This window comes from Schistocerca nitens, chromosome 8, assembly GCF_023898315.1.
Source record: "Schistocerca nitens isolate TAMUIC-IGC-003100 chromosome 8, iqSchNite1.1, whole genome shotgun sequence".
Classification (NCBI taxonomy): Eukaryota; Metazoa; Arthropoda; class Insecta; order Orthoptera; family Acrididae; genus Schistocerca; species Schistocerca nitens.
This window is the reverse complement of record NC_064621.1, coordinates 282,925,717-282,948,085: the sequence shown is the minus strand read 5'-3', so window position 1 is coordinate 282,948,085 and position 22,369 is coordinate 282,925,717. Positions and strand designations below refer to the sequence as shown.

Below are 22,369 nucleotides of genomic sequence, written 5' to 3'. Positions count from 1 at the left end.
GGACTATTCCCCATCCCTGTGCTCAACATTACCTTAGCTCAAGTATAGTGATTTCAAAATTATCAGCAGACCACTATCTGGCAACGAAACACAAGCTTATGTTTCAATAAACAAGGATTCTGATCCATGCTTGTAGCTACTGGGATTGTGTGACAACTTTGAGCAGACACACCAGTTATGCACTTAGTGTTGCATGGAAGAGATTGCTTCACAAAAGAAGGTCACAGAAAAGACATTATACAGTTAAGTGTGGTGAGCCTCACCAGTTTACTGACAGTCCAACTAAGCCCCTGATGACAATGTAGGCTACCATTCCATGCTTTCAAAAGCATGGGATTTGGAAGACAGAAGACATAATGAGCAAAAAATGACCTTATACCTTACAATGGACAATGAAAGAAAAAACAACATCAATCAAATTTAACCCCTCCTTATGAATCCAAATTTATGAGGAAGAGACAATATAGCAAGAAAATTCACATTTGTCATAAATCAATTATGTATTTTAATATTTAAAATCATCTACATGGCTGCTCAAACCTGAAGGGGAAAAAGTGAACAAATATCTCTCTGAGAATTTCTGGTTGATGATGTCATAAGAAACTTCTAATAAAGTACTGATGGGGGTATTTCACATTACTATAATGACTTTTCTATCCTCACGGCTGAAACATACTACCCAATAAGCAATAGCTTAACCATGGTCTTTAAAAATCAATGATTTATGTGGAATAACTATCTGTTTCCACCCACACATTGCTGTGGCTCAGGCTGGTTAAATGCAAAAGAAATAAGAAAGCACATGTTTCTGATATGTATGGGAAATGGATTACACCCTAACCTCCCTCTCCCTTTCATTCTTGTCCATCTCCTCCTCCCACTTTCTATGTCAATCTACTTCCCCTTCCCCCTTTCTATGTCTATCTTCTCTTCTCTCTCTCTCTCCGTCCATCTCCTCCTTTCCACGTCCTATGTCCATTACCTCCACCCCATCCGACCAACTCCTCTTCCCCTCTCTCTGACCTTGACCCTTGTTTACAATTATTGCAACTTCAGATTCTGTTGTAGTATTCTAATCCCATGGCGATAATTCATAAATACAACTTTTCTGTTTACTTACAATGTTTCCAAAAAATATTGTTTATATGTTTAGAAAAATCTATTACAGTAATATGCAAGAATTTGAAGTAAATTGGCTGAGAACTTTTTGAGATTTTTAGTAACAATTTGTCCACTTTATACATTACATATTTATTTACATATTACACACATTAACAAATTAGTGCATAAACATGTGCATGTTCAAATGCGAAGCTGTGTTGAAATTTCAAAGCAACCGTTGAAGATCTTTCAGAGAGTTAAGATTTTGCACAACCAAACGTTTCGATTCTTATTTATGTTTCTTTAAAATTTCTTATCTCTGAAAGTTGTTCACCGATTTCTTTGACATTGTGACACATTGTTGTTTCAATCAAATGTGCATTATATACAGGAGCACCATACCATACCGTACGGCACTCCAGTATGTATATAAAAACGAGTGTATTCAAATGCAATGTTGTGTCTCAATTTTAAAGGCATCAGTGTAGAACTTTTGGAGATTTAAAATTTTGAACAAACAAATGTGAGATTTTTGCTAACAATGTATCCCTTTCTGTATTATTTACGTACTTATAAATCATATGGTGCTGTAGTAGGCATATAAAAGCACACTCTTATTCAAAAGCAACACCGTGTCAAAATTTCAATGCTATCAGTGAAGAACTTTCGGACATATATGATTGTGAAAAAACATACATTTATATTTTTATTCATATAAGCAATACACTTTGAAATGCTAAGTATTTTTAGAAATATGTGATTACAAAGCCCCAAAAAATTAAATTACAATACTACATTAAAAACAAATAATCCCCTGAGCTACATTAAAAACAAATAATCCCCTGAGCTTCCCCCATGAACCATGGACCTTGCCGTTGGTGGGGAGGCTTGCGTGCCTCAGCGATACAGATGGCCGTTCCGTAGGTGCAACCACAACGGAGGGGTATCTGTTGAGAGGCCAGACAAACATGTGGTTCCTGAAGAGGGGCAGCAGCCTTTTCAGTAGTTGCAGGGGCAACAGTCTGGATGATTGACTGATCTGGCATTGTAACATTAACCAAAACGGCCTTGCTGTGCTGGTACTGCGAACGGCTGAAAGCAAGGGGAAACTACAGCCGTAATTTTTCCCGAGGACATGCAGCTTTACTGTATGATTAAATGATGATAGCGTCCTCTTGGGTAAAATATTCCAGAGGTAAAATAGTCCCCCATTCGGATCTCCGGGCGGGGACTACTCAAGAGGACGTCGTTATCAGGAGAAAGAAAAATGGCATTCTACGGATCGGAGCGTGGAATGTCAGATCCCTTAATCGGGCAGGTAGGTTAGAAAATTTAAAAAGGGAAATGGATAGGTTAAAGTTAGATATAGTGGGAATTAGTGAAGTTCGGTGGCAGGAGGAACAAGACTTTTGGTCAGGTGATTACAGGGTTATAAATACAAAATCAAATAAGGGTAATGCAGGAGTAGGTTTAATAACACTGTTCTACAAAAAAAAACCTTTTTTTCTATTTCTGATAAAAAATATTGTGATCCTAGTTGTATTTTGAGTGCTGAATTGAAAACTGTTTTTGGTTTTTTTCTGTCAGGGATAGTCTATGAGTAATCGCAATTTTATTTCTCTTTTCAGTTCGTGATATAGTGCAGCAAACGTGAGGTGAAATTCGACAAACAAATGTACATATTTATGATGTTATAAGTTCATCACATTAATGGAGGGTGGGATCTAACTTATAACACAGTAACCTTTGTCTATACAGTTTAAAGCATTTATTTGACATGAGAAATTACAGAAAATTGACAAACAATGAGCCACTGCATTGTAATGCACATCACTTTTTTCTCTTGTATTGTGAATCTTTCTTCTCTCGAATGATATTCCAGCAATAATCTGCTAACATAGAAGGTACCCACTTCCCTTCATAGCGCCTTTCTATGGTAGAAATGTCTTTATGGAATCTTTCCCCATGTTCATCCGATACGTCACTACAACTCTCTGTGAAGTAGTCCAGATGAGAGTCCATCATATGTACCTTCAAAGACATATTGCACCCCAAATCCTGATATGCTTTGATCATATCCTTCACCATTGCTTTGTAGTTAGTAGCTCTTCTTCTTCCAAGGAAGTTTTCCGACACCATCTTGAAACAGTCCCATACGGTTTTTTCTTTATCAGTTAAACATGCTTCAAAATTTGCATCTTTCTGCAGCTCCCTGATTTGTGGGCCCACACATAAATCTTCCTTTATTTTTGCAGCTGAAAGATGGGGGAATTTGGTAGCTAGATATGCAAACCCACGGCCTGTTGGATCCATGGCCTTCACGAATTGTTTCATCAGGCGAAGTTTGATGTGAAGTGGTGGAAGTAGTATATATTCAGGAGCTACCAGACTTTCACGTTGTACATTCTTTTCGCCAACTTTCCATCTTTGCCTAGGCCATTTCGTTTTCACGTAGTCAGAATTTCTGTCTCGACTATCTCACTCGCAAAGGAAACAGGCATACTTTGTGTAGCCTTGTTGCATTCCCAGTACCACAGCAAATTATCTTGAAATCTGCACATATTTTCCATTTGTGTTCATTGTATTTTAATGAATTTAGCATCCTTTGTACGAATTCGTAATTCTCTTTTGTCAAACTAGCGTAAGCTACTGGAACAGAGGGTATTTTATTTCTGTTGTGGAGCAAAACACCCTTCAGACTTGTTTTCGGTGCATCTATGAAAAGTCTCCACTCCTGTGAAATATAAGTGAAGTTCAGCAATTTCATCAGGCCAGCAACGTCTTTGCAAAATGTCAGTGCTTCGTCAGTTGAAAAATAGGAAATAAAGGCATGTTCTCTGTGCCTGAACACACCGATTTTAGTACTTTGGTGCAGTAGATTATACTCTTGTAATCTTGAACCAAGCAGCTGCGCCTTTTGTTTACTTAGTCCTAGATCACGTACTAAATCATTTAAATCTGCCTGTGTTAACAAATGTGGCGATGACTCACTTGTTCAGTGATACAAAGAATCATCATCTGTGATTTCTTCAGTACTACTTATTTCACTGTCACTCGGAATTTGACCTCGGGCTCTTGAAGGTACTGGAAGGTTGTCGGAATGCTGCACTGGCATTCTCGCTGAAGGCAGATCTGGGTAAACAATGTGCCTCTTCGACTTTTTGTTTGTAAAACCCTGAATTTTTGTTAGACAGAAATAACAATCAGTAACATGGTCCTTAGGCTCCCTCCACACCTTGGGAACATCAAACAACGCCACATTCTCTTTACCTTTCCACCACTGAATTAGTTTGCAGTAACATGTAGCACAACAGAAATGTGGTGCCTATTCTTTATCTTGGTCTCCTACCTCTACTCCAAAGTAATGTTTGTATGCTTTCTTTATGACTGAAGAAATTTTCTTCCTATTTCTGGCAAAAGTGAACTTCCCACAGATGTAGCAGAAGCTGTCCGGCTTATATCGACATCCACGACGACGTGGCATTTGTGCAAATTTAAAAATACCACTCTGGTAATACACCTGTATTAAATTAATAGTAGGGAACTAGAGGAACGCCGATGTGTAAAAACATGCAGTCGTTTTACCTTCAGCACCAGGCTCAATCAGTTTACACACAGGAACTAAAAGATTCAACAGTGCTCGGAAATATGACACACAGTTACTTGTCAGCCAAAAAAACCCACTCGTTAAGACTGACACAAATTGCGGCTAACACCACTGTTGTAAACTCAATGCACCTGCCCCTAGGAGGCGTGAAGCTTTACTGCCGAGGCAGCGACCGGCTGTCGCCGTTCGAGTTAATGAGATGTTTCAGGTGGTCTTAATGACATAGGTGTGGCGGGGGATAACCTAATAATGTCTGATTCTTCCCACCTGCTGTTGCACAAGAAATTATCACTTTCTATCACTATTGGATACGGCAACATACCCGTATTTCTCTACAACGTCTCTGTGTATGACTTAAATTGTGAATATACATATATATACATATTACATAAAAAGTATCCCTGACAACGATATTTTGTTTACATATTTGAATTTCCCATGGTAAAATGGTCTAGAAGCACAAACTTTAATATCAGAAATAGAACCCATGTCGAACAGTGTAATGAATAAAAAATAGGAGTGCGGGTTAGCTACTACAAACAGCATAGTGAACGCATTATTGTGGCCAAGATAGACACAAAGCCCATGCCTACTACAGTAGTACAAGTTTATATGCCAACTAGCTCTGCAGATGATGAAGAAATTGATGAAATGTATGACGAGATAAAAGAAATTATTCGGGTAGTGAAGTGAGACGAAAATTTAATAGTCATGGGTGACTGGAATTCGTCAGTAGGAAAAGGGAGAGAAGGAAACATAGTAGGTGAATATGGATTGGGGGGAAGAAATGAAAGAGGAAGCCGCCTTGTAGAATTTTGCACAGAGCATAACTTAATCATAGCTAACACTTGGTTCAAGAATCATAAAAGAAGGTTGTATACCTGGAAGAATCCTGGAGATACTAACAGGTATCAGATAGATTATATAATGGTAAGACAGAGATTTAGGAACCAGGTTTTAAATTGTAAGACATTTCCAGGGGCAGATGTGGATTCTGACCACAATCTATTGGTTATGAACTGCAGATTGAAACTAAAGAAACTGCGAAAAGGTGGGAATTTAAGGAGATGGGACCTGGATAAACTGAAAGAACCAGAGGTTGTAGAGAGTTTCAGGGAGAGCATAAGGGAACAATTGACAGGAATGGGGGAAAGAAATACAGTAGAAGAAGAATGGGTAGCTCTGAGGGATGAAGTAGTGAAGGCAGCAGAGGATCAAGTAGGTAAAAAGACGAGGGCTAATAGAAATCCTTGGGTAACAGAAGAAATAATGAATTTAATTGATGAAAGGAGAAAATATAAAAATGCAGTAAATGAAGCAGGCAAAAGGGAATACAAACGTCTCAAAAATGAGATCGACAGAAAGTGCAAAATGGCTAAGCAGGGATGGCTAGAGGACAAATGTAAGGATGTAGAGGCTTGTCTCACTAGGGGTAAGATAGATACTGCCTACAGGAAAATTAAAGAGACCTTTGGAGAGAAGAGAACCACTTGTATGAATATCAAGAGCTCAGATGGAAACCCAGTTCTAAGCAAAGAAGGGAAGGCAGAAAGGTGGAAGGAGTATATAGAGGGTTTATACAAGGGCGATGTACTTGAGGACAATATTACGGAAATGGAAGAGGATGTAGATGAAGATGAAATGGGAGATAAGATACTGCGTGAAGAGTTTGACAGAGCACTGAAAGACCTGAGTCGAAACAAGGCCCCGGGAGTAGACAACATTCCATTAGAACTACTGATGGCCTTGGGAGAGCCAGTCATGACAAAACTCTACCATCTGGTGAGCAAGATGTATGAGACAGGCGAAATACCCACAGATTTCAAGAAGAATATAATAATTCCAATCCCAAAGAAAGCAGGTGTTGACAGATGTGAAAATTACCGAACTATCAGTTTAATAAGTCACAGCTGCAAAATACTAACGCGAATTCTTTACAGACGAATGGAAAAACTGGTAGAAGCGGACCTCGGGGAAGATCAGTTTGGATTCCGTAGAAATGTTGGAACACGTGAGGCAATACTAACCTTATGACTTATCTTAGAAGAAAGATTAAGAAAAGGCAAACCTACGTTTCTAGCATTTGTAGACTTAGAGAAAGCTTTTGACAACGTTAACTGGAATACTCTCTTTCAAATTCTGAAGGTGGCAGGGGTAAAATACAGGGAGCGAAAGGCTATTTACAATTTGTACAGAAACCAGATGGCAGTTATAAGAGTCGAGGGGCATGAAAGGGAAGCAGTGGTTGGGAAAGGAGTGAGACAGGGTTGTAGCCTCTCCCCGATGTTATTCAATCTGTATATTGAGCAAGCAGTAAAGGAAACAAAAGAAAAATTCGGAGTAGGTATTAAAATCCATGGAGAAGAAGTAAAAACTTTGAGGTTCGCCGATGACATTGTAATTCTGTCAGAGACAGCAAAGGACTTGAAAGAGCAGTTGAATGGAATGGACAGTGTCTTGAAAGGAGGATATAAGATGAACAACAACAAAAGCAAAACGAGGATAATGGAATGTAGTCAAATTAAATCGGGTGATGCTGAGGGGATTAGATTAGGAAATGAGACACTTAAAGTAGTAAAGGAGTTTTGCTATTTAGGGAGTAAAATAACTGATGATGGTCGAAGTAGAGAGGATATAAAATGTAGACTGGCAATGGCAAGGAAATCGTTTCTGAAGAAGAGAAATTTGTTAACATCGAGTGTAGATTTAAGTGTCAGGAAGTCGTTTCTGAAAGTATTTGTATGGAGTGTAGCCATGTATGGAAGTGAAACATGGACGATAACCAGTTTGGACAAGAAGAGAATAGAAGCTTTCGAAATGTGGTGCTACAGAAGAATGCTGAAGATAAGGTGGGTAGATCACGTAACTAATGAGGAGCTATTGAATAGGATTGGGGAGAAGAGAAGTTTGTGGCACAACTTGACTAGAAGAAGGGATCGGTTGGTAGGACATGTTTTGAAGCATCAAGGGATCACAAATTTAGCATTGGAGGGCAGCGTGGAGGGTAAAAATCGTATAGGGAGACCAAGAGATCAATACACTAAGCAGATTCAGAAGGATGTAGGTTGCTGTAGGTACTGGGAGATGAAGAAGTTTGCACAGGATAGAGTAGCATGGAGAGCTGCATCAAACCAGTCTCAGGACTGAAGACTACAACGACAACAACAATCCCCTGAGACTTTCTTTTTTTTTTCAGGTAACATATAACTACCTAAGAATTATAGGTTTTCCAGAAAAATAACCACCCTGTACATTAACATATACAAATAAAATGCTTCCACTTAGGAAAGTAATAGAATGGTATTGCTGTTACCTACAACTTAACTAATAAGTGATACTTTCTTCATATTGTTGTGTCCCCCAGAAACAAATATCTGTGCTAATCATTAACTGCTATTAATGGGACTAACAAACAATTTTACAAAGAAAATGCAATTACCTCTCTTCCTCATCTTCATCTTCCTCCATTGCATCATCAATGGCATCATTCATCATTTCCTCTTTCATATCCATAATTTCCGACTGCTTCTCAAATTCCTGTAATATCCTCTGGATCTGTGGCAAGTTCAGCTGCCTAATTGAAAAATAACATCAATAGTAACAAAATATGAGGATAAGACATTAATTAATTACACCGTATGCAACAGCACAATACCTGTTCATATTCTGCATTGCTCTGGTAACACCTTTCATTGCCTGAGCCATTGCATTCTGTGATCTCAATGTCTGTATCTTCAATGAAACAGCCTGGATATTTGCTTTCATTAACATAAACTTTTTTGTGTACCTCCTTGTCCTCACAAGATCTTTTGCCATTATCTTAACAGCATCCTGAAACAGTTTTTTGGACTATATTAGAAGAATTAAAAAAAATGTAAATATTACAGATGTACGTTTGAGTTACAACACATAGCTTTTTGAAATATAGGATGCGTCATTTGATCTCCACCGACTTCAAATCTTAGTAGTATTCTATATCTGCATCTACATCCATACTCCGCAAGCCACATGACGGTGTGTGGCGGAAGGTACTTTGAGCACCTCTATCGGTTCTCCCTTCTATGCCAGTCTCATATTGTTCGTGGAAAGAAAGATTGTCGGTATGCCTCTGTGTGGGCTCTAATCTCTCTGATTTTATTCTCATGGTCTCTTCGCAAGACATACGTATATAGGAGCACCATACCATACCATACGGCACTCCAGTATGTATATAAAAACGAGTGTATTCAAATGCAACGTTGTGTCTCAATTTTAAAGGCATTAATTCTTAATTTCTTTGCGTGTTTTCAGGTACTTACATTGTTTAATTAATTCCTAAATTTCGGATGTATTATAGTATTTGAGAGTTGTAGCATCGTGCTTTAGTACATGAATAGTGTAAATTCACGTAGTCATCTGTCTTCTGTTTTTGTTTTGAACGGCCAGTGTTGGTTGGTCATAGCCAGTGTGCTCCCTGCCGCCATTGGATAAGCAGCTGTCAGCAGCAAGTCCAATACTCTTAGCTCACTTATTTGTTACATAGTTTAATTCTTAATTTCTTTGCATGTTTTTGGGTACTTGCATTGTTTAATTCATAAATTTCGGGCGTATTATAGTATTTCGGAGCTGTAGCATCGTGTTTTAGTACCTGAATAGTGTAAAATCGCGTAGAATCCTTCTGCCGCCGAGCAGTGTGTCAGCAGTGCGCAAGTAGCAGCATTACTGCATTTACTAGGCAATCTTGTATTTTAATAACCATTTAAATTTTGTGTTGAATTGTTTGTGCTCTCTGTAGATTAGTTCAGATGTTCTTTGCACAATAGTTTTCAGCATGGATAGGGACAGCGACTGCTGTGTTTGGATGCGGGCTGAGTTGGCATCCCTTCGCTCCCAGCTTCAGGCAGTGTTGGTTTCGGTCACACAGCTTGAGGCTGTTGCCAATGGGCAACAAGGTGGGGGTCCGGATGGGGGTTTGTCGGGGACGGCCAGCTCGTCCCACGCATACCCCGATCAGACTACGGCTGTGGCTGCCCGGGATACTGCTCACATTGAGGCTGACCCCTCACCCGTGGTAGAGTGGGAGGTCGTCTCGCGAGGTGTGGCAGGGGGCGCAAGACATTCCGGAGGCCTGAACGGGAGGCCTCTCCAGTTTGTCTGATGAACCGGTTTCAGGCTCTGTCTCCGGCTGATACTGATCTGCGGCCGGACATGGCTGCTTGTCCTGTTCCAGAGGTTGCCCCTCAGTCTGCAAGATCTGGGCGGTTGCAGAGGGTGGGATTACTGGTAGTTGGGAGCTCCAACATCAGGCGCGAAATGGGGGCCCTTAGGGATATGGCAGCAAGACAGAGGAAGAAAACCAATGTGCACTCCGTGTGCATACCGGGGGGAGTCATTCCAGATGTGGAAAGGGTCCTTCCGGATGCCTTGAAGAGTATAGGGTGCACCCATCTGCAGGTGGTTGCTCATGTCGGCACCAATGATGTGTGTCGCTATGGATTGGAGGAAATCCTCTCTGGCTTCTGGCGGCTATCTGATTTGGTGAAGACTGCCAGTCTCGCTAGCGGGATGAAAGCAGAGCTCACCATCTGCAGCATCATCGACGGGACTGACTGTGGACCTTTGGTACAGAGCCAAGTGGAGGGTCTGAATCAAGAGGCTGAGACGGTTCTGTGACTTGCGCCATAAGGTGGTGGGGTTTTGGGTTCCGCTGGATAGGTCAGGAGTCCACTACACACAGCAGGCGGCTACACGGGTAGAAGGGGTTGTGTGGCATGGACTGGGCAGTTTTTTAGGTTAGATGGCCTCGGACAAGTACAAAAAGGGCAACAGCCTCAAAGTCAGGACATGCGGGGACCAAGCAGCAATCGGTATTGTAATTGTAAACTGTTGAAGCTGCATTGGTAAAGTACCGGAACATCAAGCACTGATAGAAAGCACCAAAGCTGAAATCGTTATAGGTACGGAAAGCTGGCTGAAGCCAGAGATAAATTCTGCCGAAATTTTTACAAAGGCACAGACGGTGTTTAGAAAGGATAGATTGCATGCAACCGGTGGTAGCGTGTTTGTCGCTCTTCAGTAGTAGTTCATCCTGTAGTGAAGTAGAAGTGGATAGTTCCTGTGAATTATTATGGGTGGAGGTTACACTCAACAACTGAGCTAGGTTAATAATTGGCTCCTTTTACCGACCTCCCGACTCAGCAGCATTAGTGGCAGAACAACTGAGAGAAAATCTGGAATACATTTAACATAAATTTTCTCAGCACGTTATAGTCTTAGGTGAGGTTTCAATTTACCAGATATAGACTGGGACACTCAAATACTGAGTGCACTACCCGAAAATTACCTCGAGCAATTAAACAGAGAACCGACTCGTGGAGAAAACGTCTTGGACCTACTGATAGCAAACAAACCCAAACTTTTCGACTCTGTAAGCGCTGAACAGGGAATCAGTTATCACAAGGCCGTTGCAGCATCCCTGAATATGGAAGTAAATAGGAATATAAAAGAAGCGAGGAAGGTTTATCTGTTTAGCAAGAGTAATAGAAGGCAGATTTCAGACTACCTAACAGATCAAAACGAAAATTTCTGTTCCCACACTGACAATGTTGAGTGTTTATGGAAAAAGTTCAAGGCAATTGTAAAATGCGTTTTAGACAGGTACGAGCTGAGTAAAACTGTGAGGGATTGGAAAAACCCACCGTGGTTCATCAACTACTGCGAAAGCAGAGAGCTTAACTGCAAGTTTAAACACAGCCAAAACCTCTCAGACAAACAGAAGCTAAAAGATGTCAAAGTTAGCGTAATGAGGGTTATGCGCGAAACGTTCAGTTAATTCGAAAGTAAAATTCTATGTACCGACTTGACAGAAAATTCTAGGAAGTTTTAGTCTTACGTTAAATCAGTAAGTGGCTCGAAACAGCATATCCAGACACTCCGGGATGATGATGGCATTGAAACAGAGGATGACACGCGTAAAGCTGAAATACTAAACACCTTTTTCCAAAGCTGTTTCACAGAGGAAGACCGCGCTGCAGTTCCTTCTCTAAATCCTCTCATAAATGAAAAAATGGCTGACATTGAAATAAGTGTCCAAGGAATAGAAAAGCAACTGGAATCAATCAACAGAGGAAAGTCTGCTGGATGTGACGGGATACCAATTCGATTCTACACAGAGTACGCGAAAAAACTTGCACCCCTTCTAACAGCCGTGTACTGCAAGTCTCTAGAGGAACAGAAGGTTCCAAATGATTGGAAAAGAGCACAGGTAGTTCAAGTCTTCAAGAAGGGTCGTGGAGCAGATGCACAAAACTATAGACCTATGTCTCTGATGTCTATCTGTTGTAGAATTTTAGAACATGTTTTTTGCTCACGTATCATGTCGTTTCTGGAAACCCAGAATCTACTCTGTAGGAATCAACATGGTTTCTGGAAACAGCGATTGTGTGAGACCCAACTCGCTTTATTTGTTCATGAGACCCAGAAAATATTACATACAGGCTCCCAGGTAGATGCCATTTTCCTTGACTTCCGGAAGGCGTTCGATACAGTTCCGCACTGTTGCCTGATAAACAAAGTAAGAGCCTACGGAATATCAGACCAGCTATGTGGCTGGATTGAAGAGTTTTTAGCAAACAGAACACAGCATGTTGTTCTCAATGGAGAGATGTCTATAGACGTTAAAGTAACCTCTGGCGTGCCATAGGGGAGTGTTATGGGACCATTGCTTTTCACAATATATATAAATGACCTAGTAGATAGTGTCGAAAGTTCCATGCGGCTTTTTGCGGATGATGCTGTAGTATACAGAGAAGTCGCAGCATTAGAAAATTGCAGCGAAATGCAGGAAGATCTGCAGCGGATAGGCACTTGGTGCAGGGAGTGGCAACTGACCCTTAACATAGACAAATGTAATGTATTGCGAATGCATAGAAAGAAGGATCCTTTATTGTATGATTATATGATAGCGGAACAAACACTGGTAGCAGTTACTTCTGTAAAATATCTGGGAGTGTGCGTGCGGAACGATTTGAAGTGGAATGATCATATAAAATTAATTGTTGGTAAGGCGGGTACCAGTTTGAGATTCATTGGGAGAGTCCTTAGAAAATGTAGTCCATCAAAAAGGAAGTGGCTTACAAAACACTTGTTCGACCTATACTTGAGTATTGCTCATCAGTGTGGGATCCGTATCAGGTCTGGTTGACGGAGGAGATAGAGAAGATCCAAAGAAGAGTGGCGCATTTCGTCACAGGGTTATTTGGTAAGTGTGATAGCGTTACGGAGATGTGTAGCAAACTCAAGTGGCAGGCTCTGCAGGAGAGGCGCTCTGCATCGCGGTGTAGCTTGCTGTCCAGGTTTCGAGAGGGTGCGTTTCTGGTTGAGGTAACAAATATATTGCTTCCCCCTATTTATACCTCCCGAGGAGATCACAAATGTAAAATTAGAGAGATTCGAGCATGCACGGAGGCTTTCCGGTAGTCATTCTTCCCACAAACCAGACACGACTGGAAAAGGGAAGGGAGGTAATGACAGTGGCACGTAAAGTGCCCTCTGCCACACTGTTGGGTGGCTTGTGGAGTATAAATGTAGATGTAGATGGAGCAACATACTGCTTGACTCCTCGGTGAAGTTATGTTCTTGAAACTTCAACAAAAGCCCGTACCGAGCTACTGAGCGTCTTTCTTGCAGAGTCTTCCACTGGAGTTTATCTATCATCTCCGTAACGCTTTCGTGATTACTAAATGATCCTGTAACGAAGCGCGCTGCTCTCCGTTGGATCTTCTCTAACTCGTCTATCAACCCACACTGGTGAGCAGTATTCAAGCAGTGGGCAAACAAGTGTACTGTAACCTACTTCCTTTGTTTTCGGATTGCATTTCCTTAGGATTCTTGTAATGAATCCCAGTCTGGCATCTGATTTACCGACGATTAATTTTATATGGTCATTCCATTTTAAATCACTCCTAATGTCTACTCCCAGATAATTTATGGAATTAACTGCTTCCAGTTGCTGACCTGCTATATTGTAGCTAAATGATAAAGGATCTTTCTTTCTTTCTATGTATTCGCAGCACATTACACTTGTCTACATTGAGATTCAATTGCCATTCCCTGCACCATGTGTCAATTCGTTGCAGATCCTCCAACATTTCAGTAAAATTTTCCATTGTTACAACCTCTCGATATACTGCAGCATCATCCGCAAAAAGCTTCAGTGAACTTCCGAAGTTATCCACAAGGTCATTTATGTATATTGTGAATAGCAACGGTCCTACCACACTCCCCTGCGGCACACCTGAAATCACCCTTACTTGGGAATGACATGCTGCATTCTGTTAACTAGGAACTCTTCAATCCAATCACACAATTGGTCTGATAGTCCATATGCTCTTACTTTGTTCATTAAATGACTGTGGGGAACTGTATCAAACGCCTTGTGGAAGTCAAGAAACATGACATCTACCTGGGAACCCGTGTCTATGGCCCTCTGAGTCTTGTGGACGAATAGCGCGAGCTGGGTTTCACACGATCGCCTTTTTTGACACCCATGCTGATTCCTCTAGTGTAGAGTTCTAGTCTCCAGAAAAGTCATTATACTCGAACATAATATGTGTTCCAAGATTCTATAACTGATCAACGTTAGAGATATAGGTCTATAGTTCTGCACATCTGTTCGACGTCCCTTCTTGAAAACGGGGATGACCTGTGCCCTTTTCCAATCCTTTGGAACGCAACGCTCTTCTCGAGACCTACGGTACACCACTGCAAAAAGGGAGCAAGTTCCTTCGCGTACTCTTTGTAAAATCGAACTGGTATCCAATCAGGTCCAGCGGCATTTCTTCTTTTGAGCGATTTTAATTGTTTTTCTATCCCTCTGTCATCTATTTTGATATCTACCATTTTGTCACCTGTACGACAATCTAGAGAAGGAACTGCAGTGCAGTCTTCCTCTGTGAAACAGCTTTGGAAAAAGACATTTAGTATTTCGGTCTTTAGTCTGTCATCCTCTGTTTCAGTACCATTTTGGTCACATAGTGTCTGGACATTTTGTTTTGATCCACCTACCGCTTTGACATATGTCCAAAATTTCTTAGGATTTTCTGCTAAGTCAGTACATAGAACTTTACTTTTGAATTCATTGAACACCTGTCGCATAGCCCTCCTCACACTTCATTTCGCTTCGTGTAATTTTTGTTTGTCTGCAAGGCTTTGGATATGTTTATGTTTGCTGTGAAGTTCCCTTTGCTTCCTCAGTAGTTTTCTAACTCTGTTGTTGTACCACGGTGGCTCTTTTCCATCTCTTACAATCTTGCTTGGCACATACTCACCTAATGCATATTGTACGATGGTTCTGAACCTTGTCCACCGATCATCAACACTATCTGTACTTGAGACAAAACTTTTGTGTTGAGCCGTCAAGTACTCTGAAATCTGCTTTTTGTCACTTTTGCTAAACAGAATGATCTCCCTAACGTTTTTAATATATCTATTTACGGCTGAAATCATCGATGCACTAACCACTTTATGATCGCTGATTCTCTGTTCTGCGTTAACTGTTTCAAATAGTTCGGGTCTGTTTGTCACCAGAAGGTCTAACATGTTATCACCACGAGTCGGTTCTCTGTTTAACTGCTCAAGGTAGTTTTCAGACAATGCACTTAAAACAATTTCACTGGATTATTTGTCCCTGCCACCTGTTATAAACGTTTGAGTCTCCCAGTCTATATCTGGCAAATTAAAATCTCCACCCAGAACTATCAAATCTACGGCAAATCTACGCGAAATATTTTCCAAATTTGCCTTCAGGTGCTCTACCACAACAGCTGCTGAGTCAGGGGGCCTATAGAGACATCCAATTACCGTGTTTGAGCCTGCTTTAACCATGACCTTCACCCAAATTATTTCACATTTCGGATCACCCTCAATTTCCTTTGATACTATTGCACTTTTTATCGCTATAAACACCCCTCCCCCTTTACTGTCCAGCCTGTTTCTGCGGTATACATTCCAATCTGAGTTTAGAATTTCATTACTGTTTACATCTGGTTTAAGCCAACTTTCTGTCCCTAGTACTATGTGGGCATTGTGAGTGTTTATTAATGAGAGCAGTTCTGGGACCTTTCTACAGACGCTCCTGCAGTTTACTATTACCACATTAATATTGTTATTCCCTGTCGCGTTTTGCCAACTACTACCTTGTTGCGTCTCAGGAGACATCTTGTTGGGCCTAGGGAGGGAATTCTCTAACCTAAAAAACCCACATGTGCACTCCACACGTACTCCCCTACCCTCGTAGCCGGTTCCTGCGTGTAGTGCACGCCTGACCTATTCAGGGGGACCCTACATTTCCCCACCCGATAGCGGAGGCCGAGAAATTTGCACCCTAGATCTCCGCAAAATCGTCTGAGCCTCTGTTTCAAGCCCTCCATCCGGCTCCAAAACAGAGGACCACGATCGATTCTGGGAACAATACTACAAATAGTTAGCACAGATTCCACCCCGCGAGCGAGACTTTCCACCTTCACCAACTCCGCCAATCACCTGTATGAACTCAGGATGAACTTTGAACCCAGACGGCAGGAGTCATTGGTGCCAACATGAGCAACAATTTACAGTCAGGTGCACCCAGTGCTCTCTATCGCCGTCGGCAGGACCTCCTCAACATCTTGGATGACGCCCCCCGGCAAGCAGACAGAGTGAACTCTGGCCTTCTTCCCCAACCTTTCCGCTATTTCCATAAGGGGCTCCATCACCTGCATAACATTGGAGCTCCCAATCACTAATAAACCCTCCCCCCGTGTGCCTGCTCGGACCTTGCTGAAGGAGCGGCAACATGTCCACTCACAGGCAGAGCGGGCGATGCTGCATGGCTAGCCTCCACATTAATCCTCCGCCTCGTGCGACATGAACGCCGCTGAACCAGCCACTGCCCTTGGGGAGAGGGTGGCCCAACCGCGCCCGGTGCCTGCGAAGATGTCTCGATAGCAGGGACCGTGGGTGAAGCATGTAACACCTGGGGTGTACCATGCGATGCAACAGACTCCCCATTGCCGCTACACTTCGAGACAGCAGCCTGAAGACGGCTGACCGCAGCCATCAACATGTTCAGCTGTTCGCGAATAGGGGCCAGCTCCTCCTGTGTCCGTACACAGCAGTCACACATCCTATCCATCCTAAGAAATCAACAATTTACTGTAGAGAGTTAATCAACTTTTAACTAGACTGCTAATTCACTAAAGGTGGCTGATAGCTGACTAAACTGTGGTTACTAGACATTTCTTGCTGAAAACAATGAAAATAAGCACTACCTGTCTCTGGACTGTATTCAAAACAAATACGAAATCTATGGAACACTATTACTAGTACTCGAAAACTGACCATAGTAATTTCAACGGTTATAATTAAGTTACTTTTTATCATAAACATTTTGTACACAAGAGTACACAGAACAAGTACTATCCAACACAGATATTCCTTGCCTAATAAGTGATCTACGGAAGGGAGGATCTTAATTCTACTAATTTAACTAACGAACTGTGGGTAAATCTGCATATATACATATGTGTAAACTATAACAGATCTCTCTCTCTCACGTGTGTTATCGTGAAAATTTGATAGCCTTTGGACCATCCATAGCACTAGCTTCTGATGAAAGTAGTTGTTCAGGAAGAACTGGATTCTTTACAATCACACAGGGAAACTGAATAAGTTCTGTTCAGTTTATGGGCAATGACTACTGTAGCTAAGAAGAGAAAAGTGAGTCTCCATTGCAACAGTGATTTAAAACTAACTATTTATGTAAAAGCTGTTGTTGACACATGTATTATTCAATAACCTGAGTTTTTATCAAAACTAACTATTTTCTGTGATAAATGTTACAGCAGTACATACACATCTGCTTTTAAATCCACAATTTGAGTGGCATGAACATAGTCTTACACAGTTAAAACTCATGGAGGAAAAGCTACAACCGAGAATAATGGCATAGAAATTGATTAGCTGTGCCTAAAAGTGTCAACAGATACTGGTATGGTCCAGCAGTAGCACTTATACAATCCAGTCAAATATGGTCCACAGTCAATGTCAAGATCAAGGGAATGATGGTGTGGAAGGACCCAATCAGAAGTCCACCAATATAGGAAATAACACAGTTAAGAAACAATAACAAAGTGAAATTAAGTGAAGGGAGAGTGGATCATTCTCACAAGAAGTGTGGCTTGCCACACCAGCAGCAGTTGTGAAATGTGAAATGAGGTGGTGATCTCCATTGTTGTGTTGCTATCATTGTTTCCAATAAATCGTAAAAATAAATATACCTAGATATTAAAATTCTTTCCCCCGACATATGCACACAGGGCTGGAAGTGTCACAGTGCAAGCTTCATGTGAGTTGGTAGGAACAAAGCTGAGCAAAGCCAATGGTCATGTACTAAGTTCATATGAAGAGTTAGGATGGAGAGCTCTCGAAAATTGGTAGCATATGCTTGCAATTCCATCCAGCCGGGGGTTAGAATTACAGATATCAGTCAGCCTTGGTGTATCACTGGCAGGCACCAGAATGCTAATGTCTTCTACCAGTATGTTTCAGGATTGAGTGCAAGCAGCAGGAAGAGGCAAAGGCTCACGTGTAATTTCTCAAGTTATACGAAAATCTCACACACTATAATGTGCAAGGTACAATGCACTGCAGGTCATCTGCTGTATGCAGCAGCAGCAGCAGCAGCAGCAGCAGCAGCAGCAGTAGAGGGACAGTAGTAGTAATAGGGGTGGTGGTGGTGGTGGTGAAGATGGCCACGGCGGTGGCAGCAGCAGCTGCAGCAACAGTATGCATGGGATGACCAGAGTAGGTAACATGGCAAGATAGCCTTTTATCATATTTAAATTTATTTAATTTAATAAAATGGAACTGTGACACCTTTCTCATTTCCTTGTCATTTCATATCTGGGCTTCCCAAAGACAATGACAAATGTTTGATGTCAGCAAGTCAATGACACATGTTTCATGTCAACCAGATAGTGTGCAAAATGTAAACGAACTGGGGATATGGTACTGATTAATTCATACATCATCTACACATACATACAATTTAATACCCAATTACAGTTTTCTGTCTATATGTGAAGGCTAATCTGAGGAACTGCTGTTGGAATTTTGGTATGGTTTTCATTAATAGACAGACAGTTTCATGAGAAAAGGTTGTGTACAAGGTCTGTTCAAAAACTTCCAGGACTTTGTCCACAATTTTTTTCTGTGCTTACCTTTTACTTATTGTGCATGGTCTCCTTCGAAATACTCTTGTCCACGATTGATACACTGTTCCCAATGCCATTTCCTCTTCTGGAAGCAGCCTCAGTATTCCTCTTGCTGGATAGTGCGAAGCACAGTCAGAAAATTTTCTTTCATCTCTTCTACTGCTGCAAGTCTTTGTCCTTTCAACTGGGTTTTTCAACTTTCGAAATAATAAAGAAAGTCTGCTGGAGCCAGGTGTGGAAAGTATGGAGGATGAGGCAATACAGTGATTTTATTTTTTGTGCAAAAGTCACACACCGACAGTAATGAATGTGCGGGTGCGTTATCATGATGCAAAAGCCATGAATTGTCTCATCATATTTCAGACCATTTCCTTCTCACATTTTTTCACAGGCATCACAACACATCCCGATAATACCATCAATTAACAGGTTGTCCCTGTGGCTCAAATTCATCATGAACCCATCTTTCAAAGTCAAATAAAACTATCAACATGGCTTTGACATTTGATCTGACCTGATGAGCTTCTTTCGGTCTTGGAGAACCCTTCTTGAGCCATTGTGAAAATTGAACCTTGTCTCAATATCACAACCCTAAAACCACCATCTCATCATCAATTATGAGTCTCTTAAGGAACATCTCATTCTCATGTGCATTTGTATGATCGAAAAGCTCTTCACAAATTGCACAGTGAAGGTCTTTCTGGCTTGACTAATGAGCCGAGGGACGAACTTGGCAGCAACACAACGTATTCCAAGATGCTATGTCAGGATTTCACAACATGATCCAACTGAAATGTTACATTTTTTTACAATCTCTTGGACAGTCAGTCTTAGACTGGCACGCACAATTTTGTTGAAGTTCCTGACATGAGCATCGTCGGTACATGTCAAAGGGCATCCTGAACAAGGGTCATCTTTAACTTCCATCTGGCCACTTTTAAATTATGTGAACCATTTGTAACACTGAGTGCGGCTTACGTACTTGTCACTGTAGGCTTTTTGCATCATTTGGTATGTCTCTGCGAAGGTTTTATTCACACAAAACTTAATGAAGATGTGTTGCACCTCCAACTCTGGGGATCTCAAAATTCGCAAATTGTGTGACACAATGTTCTACTCAATACAACACTGAACAATAACTAACAGACATACAACAATGAAATTTCTGGCACTTACACATTAAACACAGGCATGTGCAGGGATACCAACCGCATTTCACTCTTAACACACCACTGGTGTGAGATTATGAATGTTCTGGAATTTTTTGAACAGACACCCCCCCCCCCCCCCCCATATATAAATTATGCTAGACAAATCATCTGACCATATATACTCAGTGCTATCCATGCGAAGCCAAGGCTGTCTGCCAGTGCTCCATAAGTTCCATTACAAATGAGAGCCTTCAGGGATGTGGAACAAGTGAAATTATACATTAATTGGCAGAAACAGTCACTGCAGGCTGATTCTGTAAATTACAGCAACATACAATTGTGACTAAGTGTACCGTTATTCACTTTGACAATATGTAAATTGCTTCTAGATTACTTCATAGCAGCAGAAAAATCAGGTACTTAGAAAGAAAATGAAGTGGGATGGGATGGATTTCCAATTTCCTCCCAGATATCTGCCAGTCAACTGTTAACACCTTTGCGTCAGGGCACAACAAAATGTATACCATGAGGAAATTATTTTCACTTGTAGTGTTCTGGTCTTGAATTTTACAGTACATTCTAAATTCACTCAGATAAGAGTTGCACTTACTATTAAGTAGGAAATGTTTTAGCGTGTAATTCAAAGAGCTGCAACATTCAGTTATCAACTTTACATAATATTTCCAGTGCATACTTTTGTAGAATAAATACTTTTTATACCTTAGCTGCATTGTCCGGGAAGCCACAGGACAGTACTGAGCGATTGTATGCAAAGTAAGATAGCAATCAGACTTAATGTTATTACAAGTAGAAAAATTTCTAAGTGCAAAGCAGGCAGAATAGAACATATTCAAATGCAGGTGCCAACTCAGTTTATTATCTATTTGTATGCCTAGAAATTACGCACATGTAGTTTTATTTAGTGTGTGCCCTTTGAGCGTATTTTTAACTGTGTTGTGTGAAGATGGGCACGCTAGTGATCCATGATATACTCTAGTGATCCATAATTTTTGCTATGTTTTGTAGGATAGGTTGGTGCTACAGTGTTCACATACTAGTACTGACAGTGTCAAGAAACTAGCTAAGCGCTAAATCCATTAATTTAGACTGCTGCGGCACAAGACTGTGTTTTGCTTCTGCTACAACTGTCATTTCATATAACATCTAGTTTCCCATTTCAACAGTAGTATATACTGCCTGCATCTGTTATAAATTTCTATAAATACTTTTCAAGCAGCAGCAGGAGAAGACACAAAAAAAAAAGGTCTTACTTATAAACCTTTTGGAAAGAAGACCACTCATCGAAAAGCAGAAATGTTGAGTTGTCAATACGCACACACAAAAAGACAGAACACTTGCTAGCTTTCGGGGTTATCCTTTTATGGGCTAGAGTAAAATGTAACACACACACACACACACACACACACACACACACACACCTATGCCCCTACAAGATGCCAGCTGTGTGTGTGTGTGTGTGTGTGTGTGTGTGTGTGTGTGGGCGCGTGTGTGTGCTTTCTTTCTTTTTGTGCATGCCTATCGACAACTCAATGCTTCTGCTTTTTGGTGTGGTCTCCTTTAAGTCAAAAGTGCTTACATCTACAAGAATTTACCACAATTGTCATAAATGTTTGGTGTTTTCTAGTTAGTGATTATAGCCACAGAAAAAAGGCCCTAAGTACCTCACAGTCTAAAAAATAGAGTAATGATTGAACTAGATGTAGAAATGTTCCATATGTCTCATTTTTGCCATAACAATCACTTTGCACACTGTATATTTATTGCAGACCTGACTAAAGTACTCACATGTGCCGAAGAATGTTCAGGAATTTAAAGGATAAGTCTTTTGTGTGACAGATGGACTTGAATTCCCATAACGTAAAGTGAAGACACAGATGCTGCTAGAGCTTCGAAATCAAATGATAATAGCTAGAGCAGATACTTCTACAGCCCACTTGTGATAGAAATCTGTTGGATCTAATACCTAACTGCAACCAATAAACCTGATCCCTTTGAGGATGTCAATGCTGAAACTAGTATCAGTAACCATGAGTTGGTTGAAGCAACAGTGATTACCTGAGTACAAAGAGCAACTAAAACAAGTAGAAAAAAATATTATGAAAAGGATAGACTGCTACTCACCACACAGAAGTGTTGTGTACAATGAAAAGACTGCTTAACATTTAAGCTTTCATGCAAAAGCCACAGTGACTAGTGACAGTGGCCGTGTGTGTGTGTGTGTGTGTGTGTGTGTGCGTGCGCATTGTGCTTGTGTGAAT

The 22,369-nt window shown here is 41.0% G+C and overlaps 1 protein-coding gene across 1 annotated transcript in view; it reads right to left on the bottom strand.

The window, feature by feature from the left end:
- The window catches only part of LOC126199036 (charged multivesicular body protein 2a), a 42,533-nt gene that overhangs the window by 2,301 nt on the left and 17,863 nt on the right, over nt 1-22,369 (bottom strand). Inside the window, exons 3-4 of the mRNA XM_049935736.1 lie at nt 8,364-8,539; nt 8,148-8,282 (exon numbers count right to left, since the gene is read on the bottom strand). Of these exons, the coding sequence (XP_049791693.1) occupies nt 8,148-8,282; nt 8,364-8,539 (311 nt within the window). The remainder of the gene's footprint in view (nt 1-8,147; nt 8,283-8,363; nt 8,540-22,369) is intronic.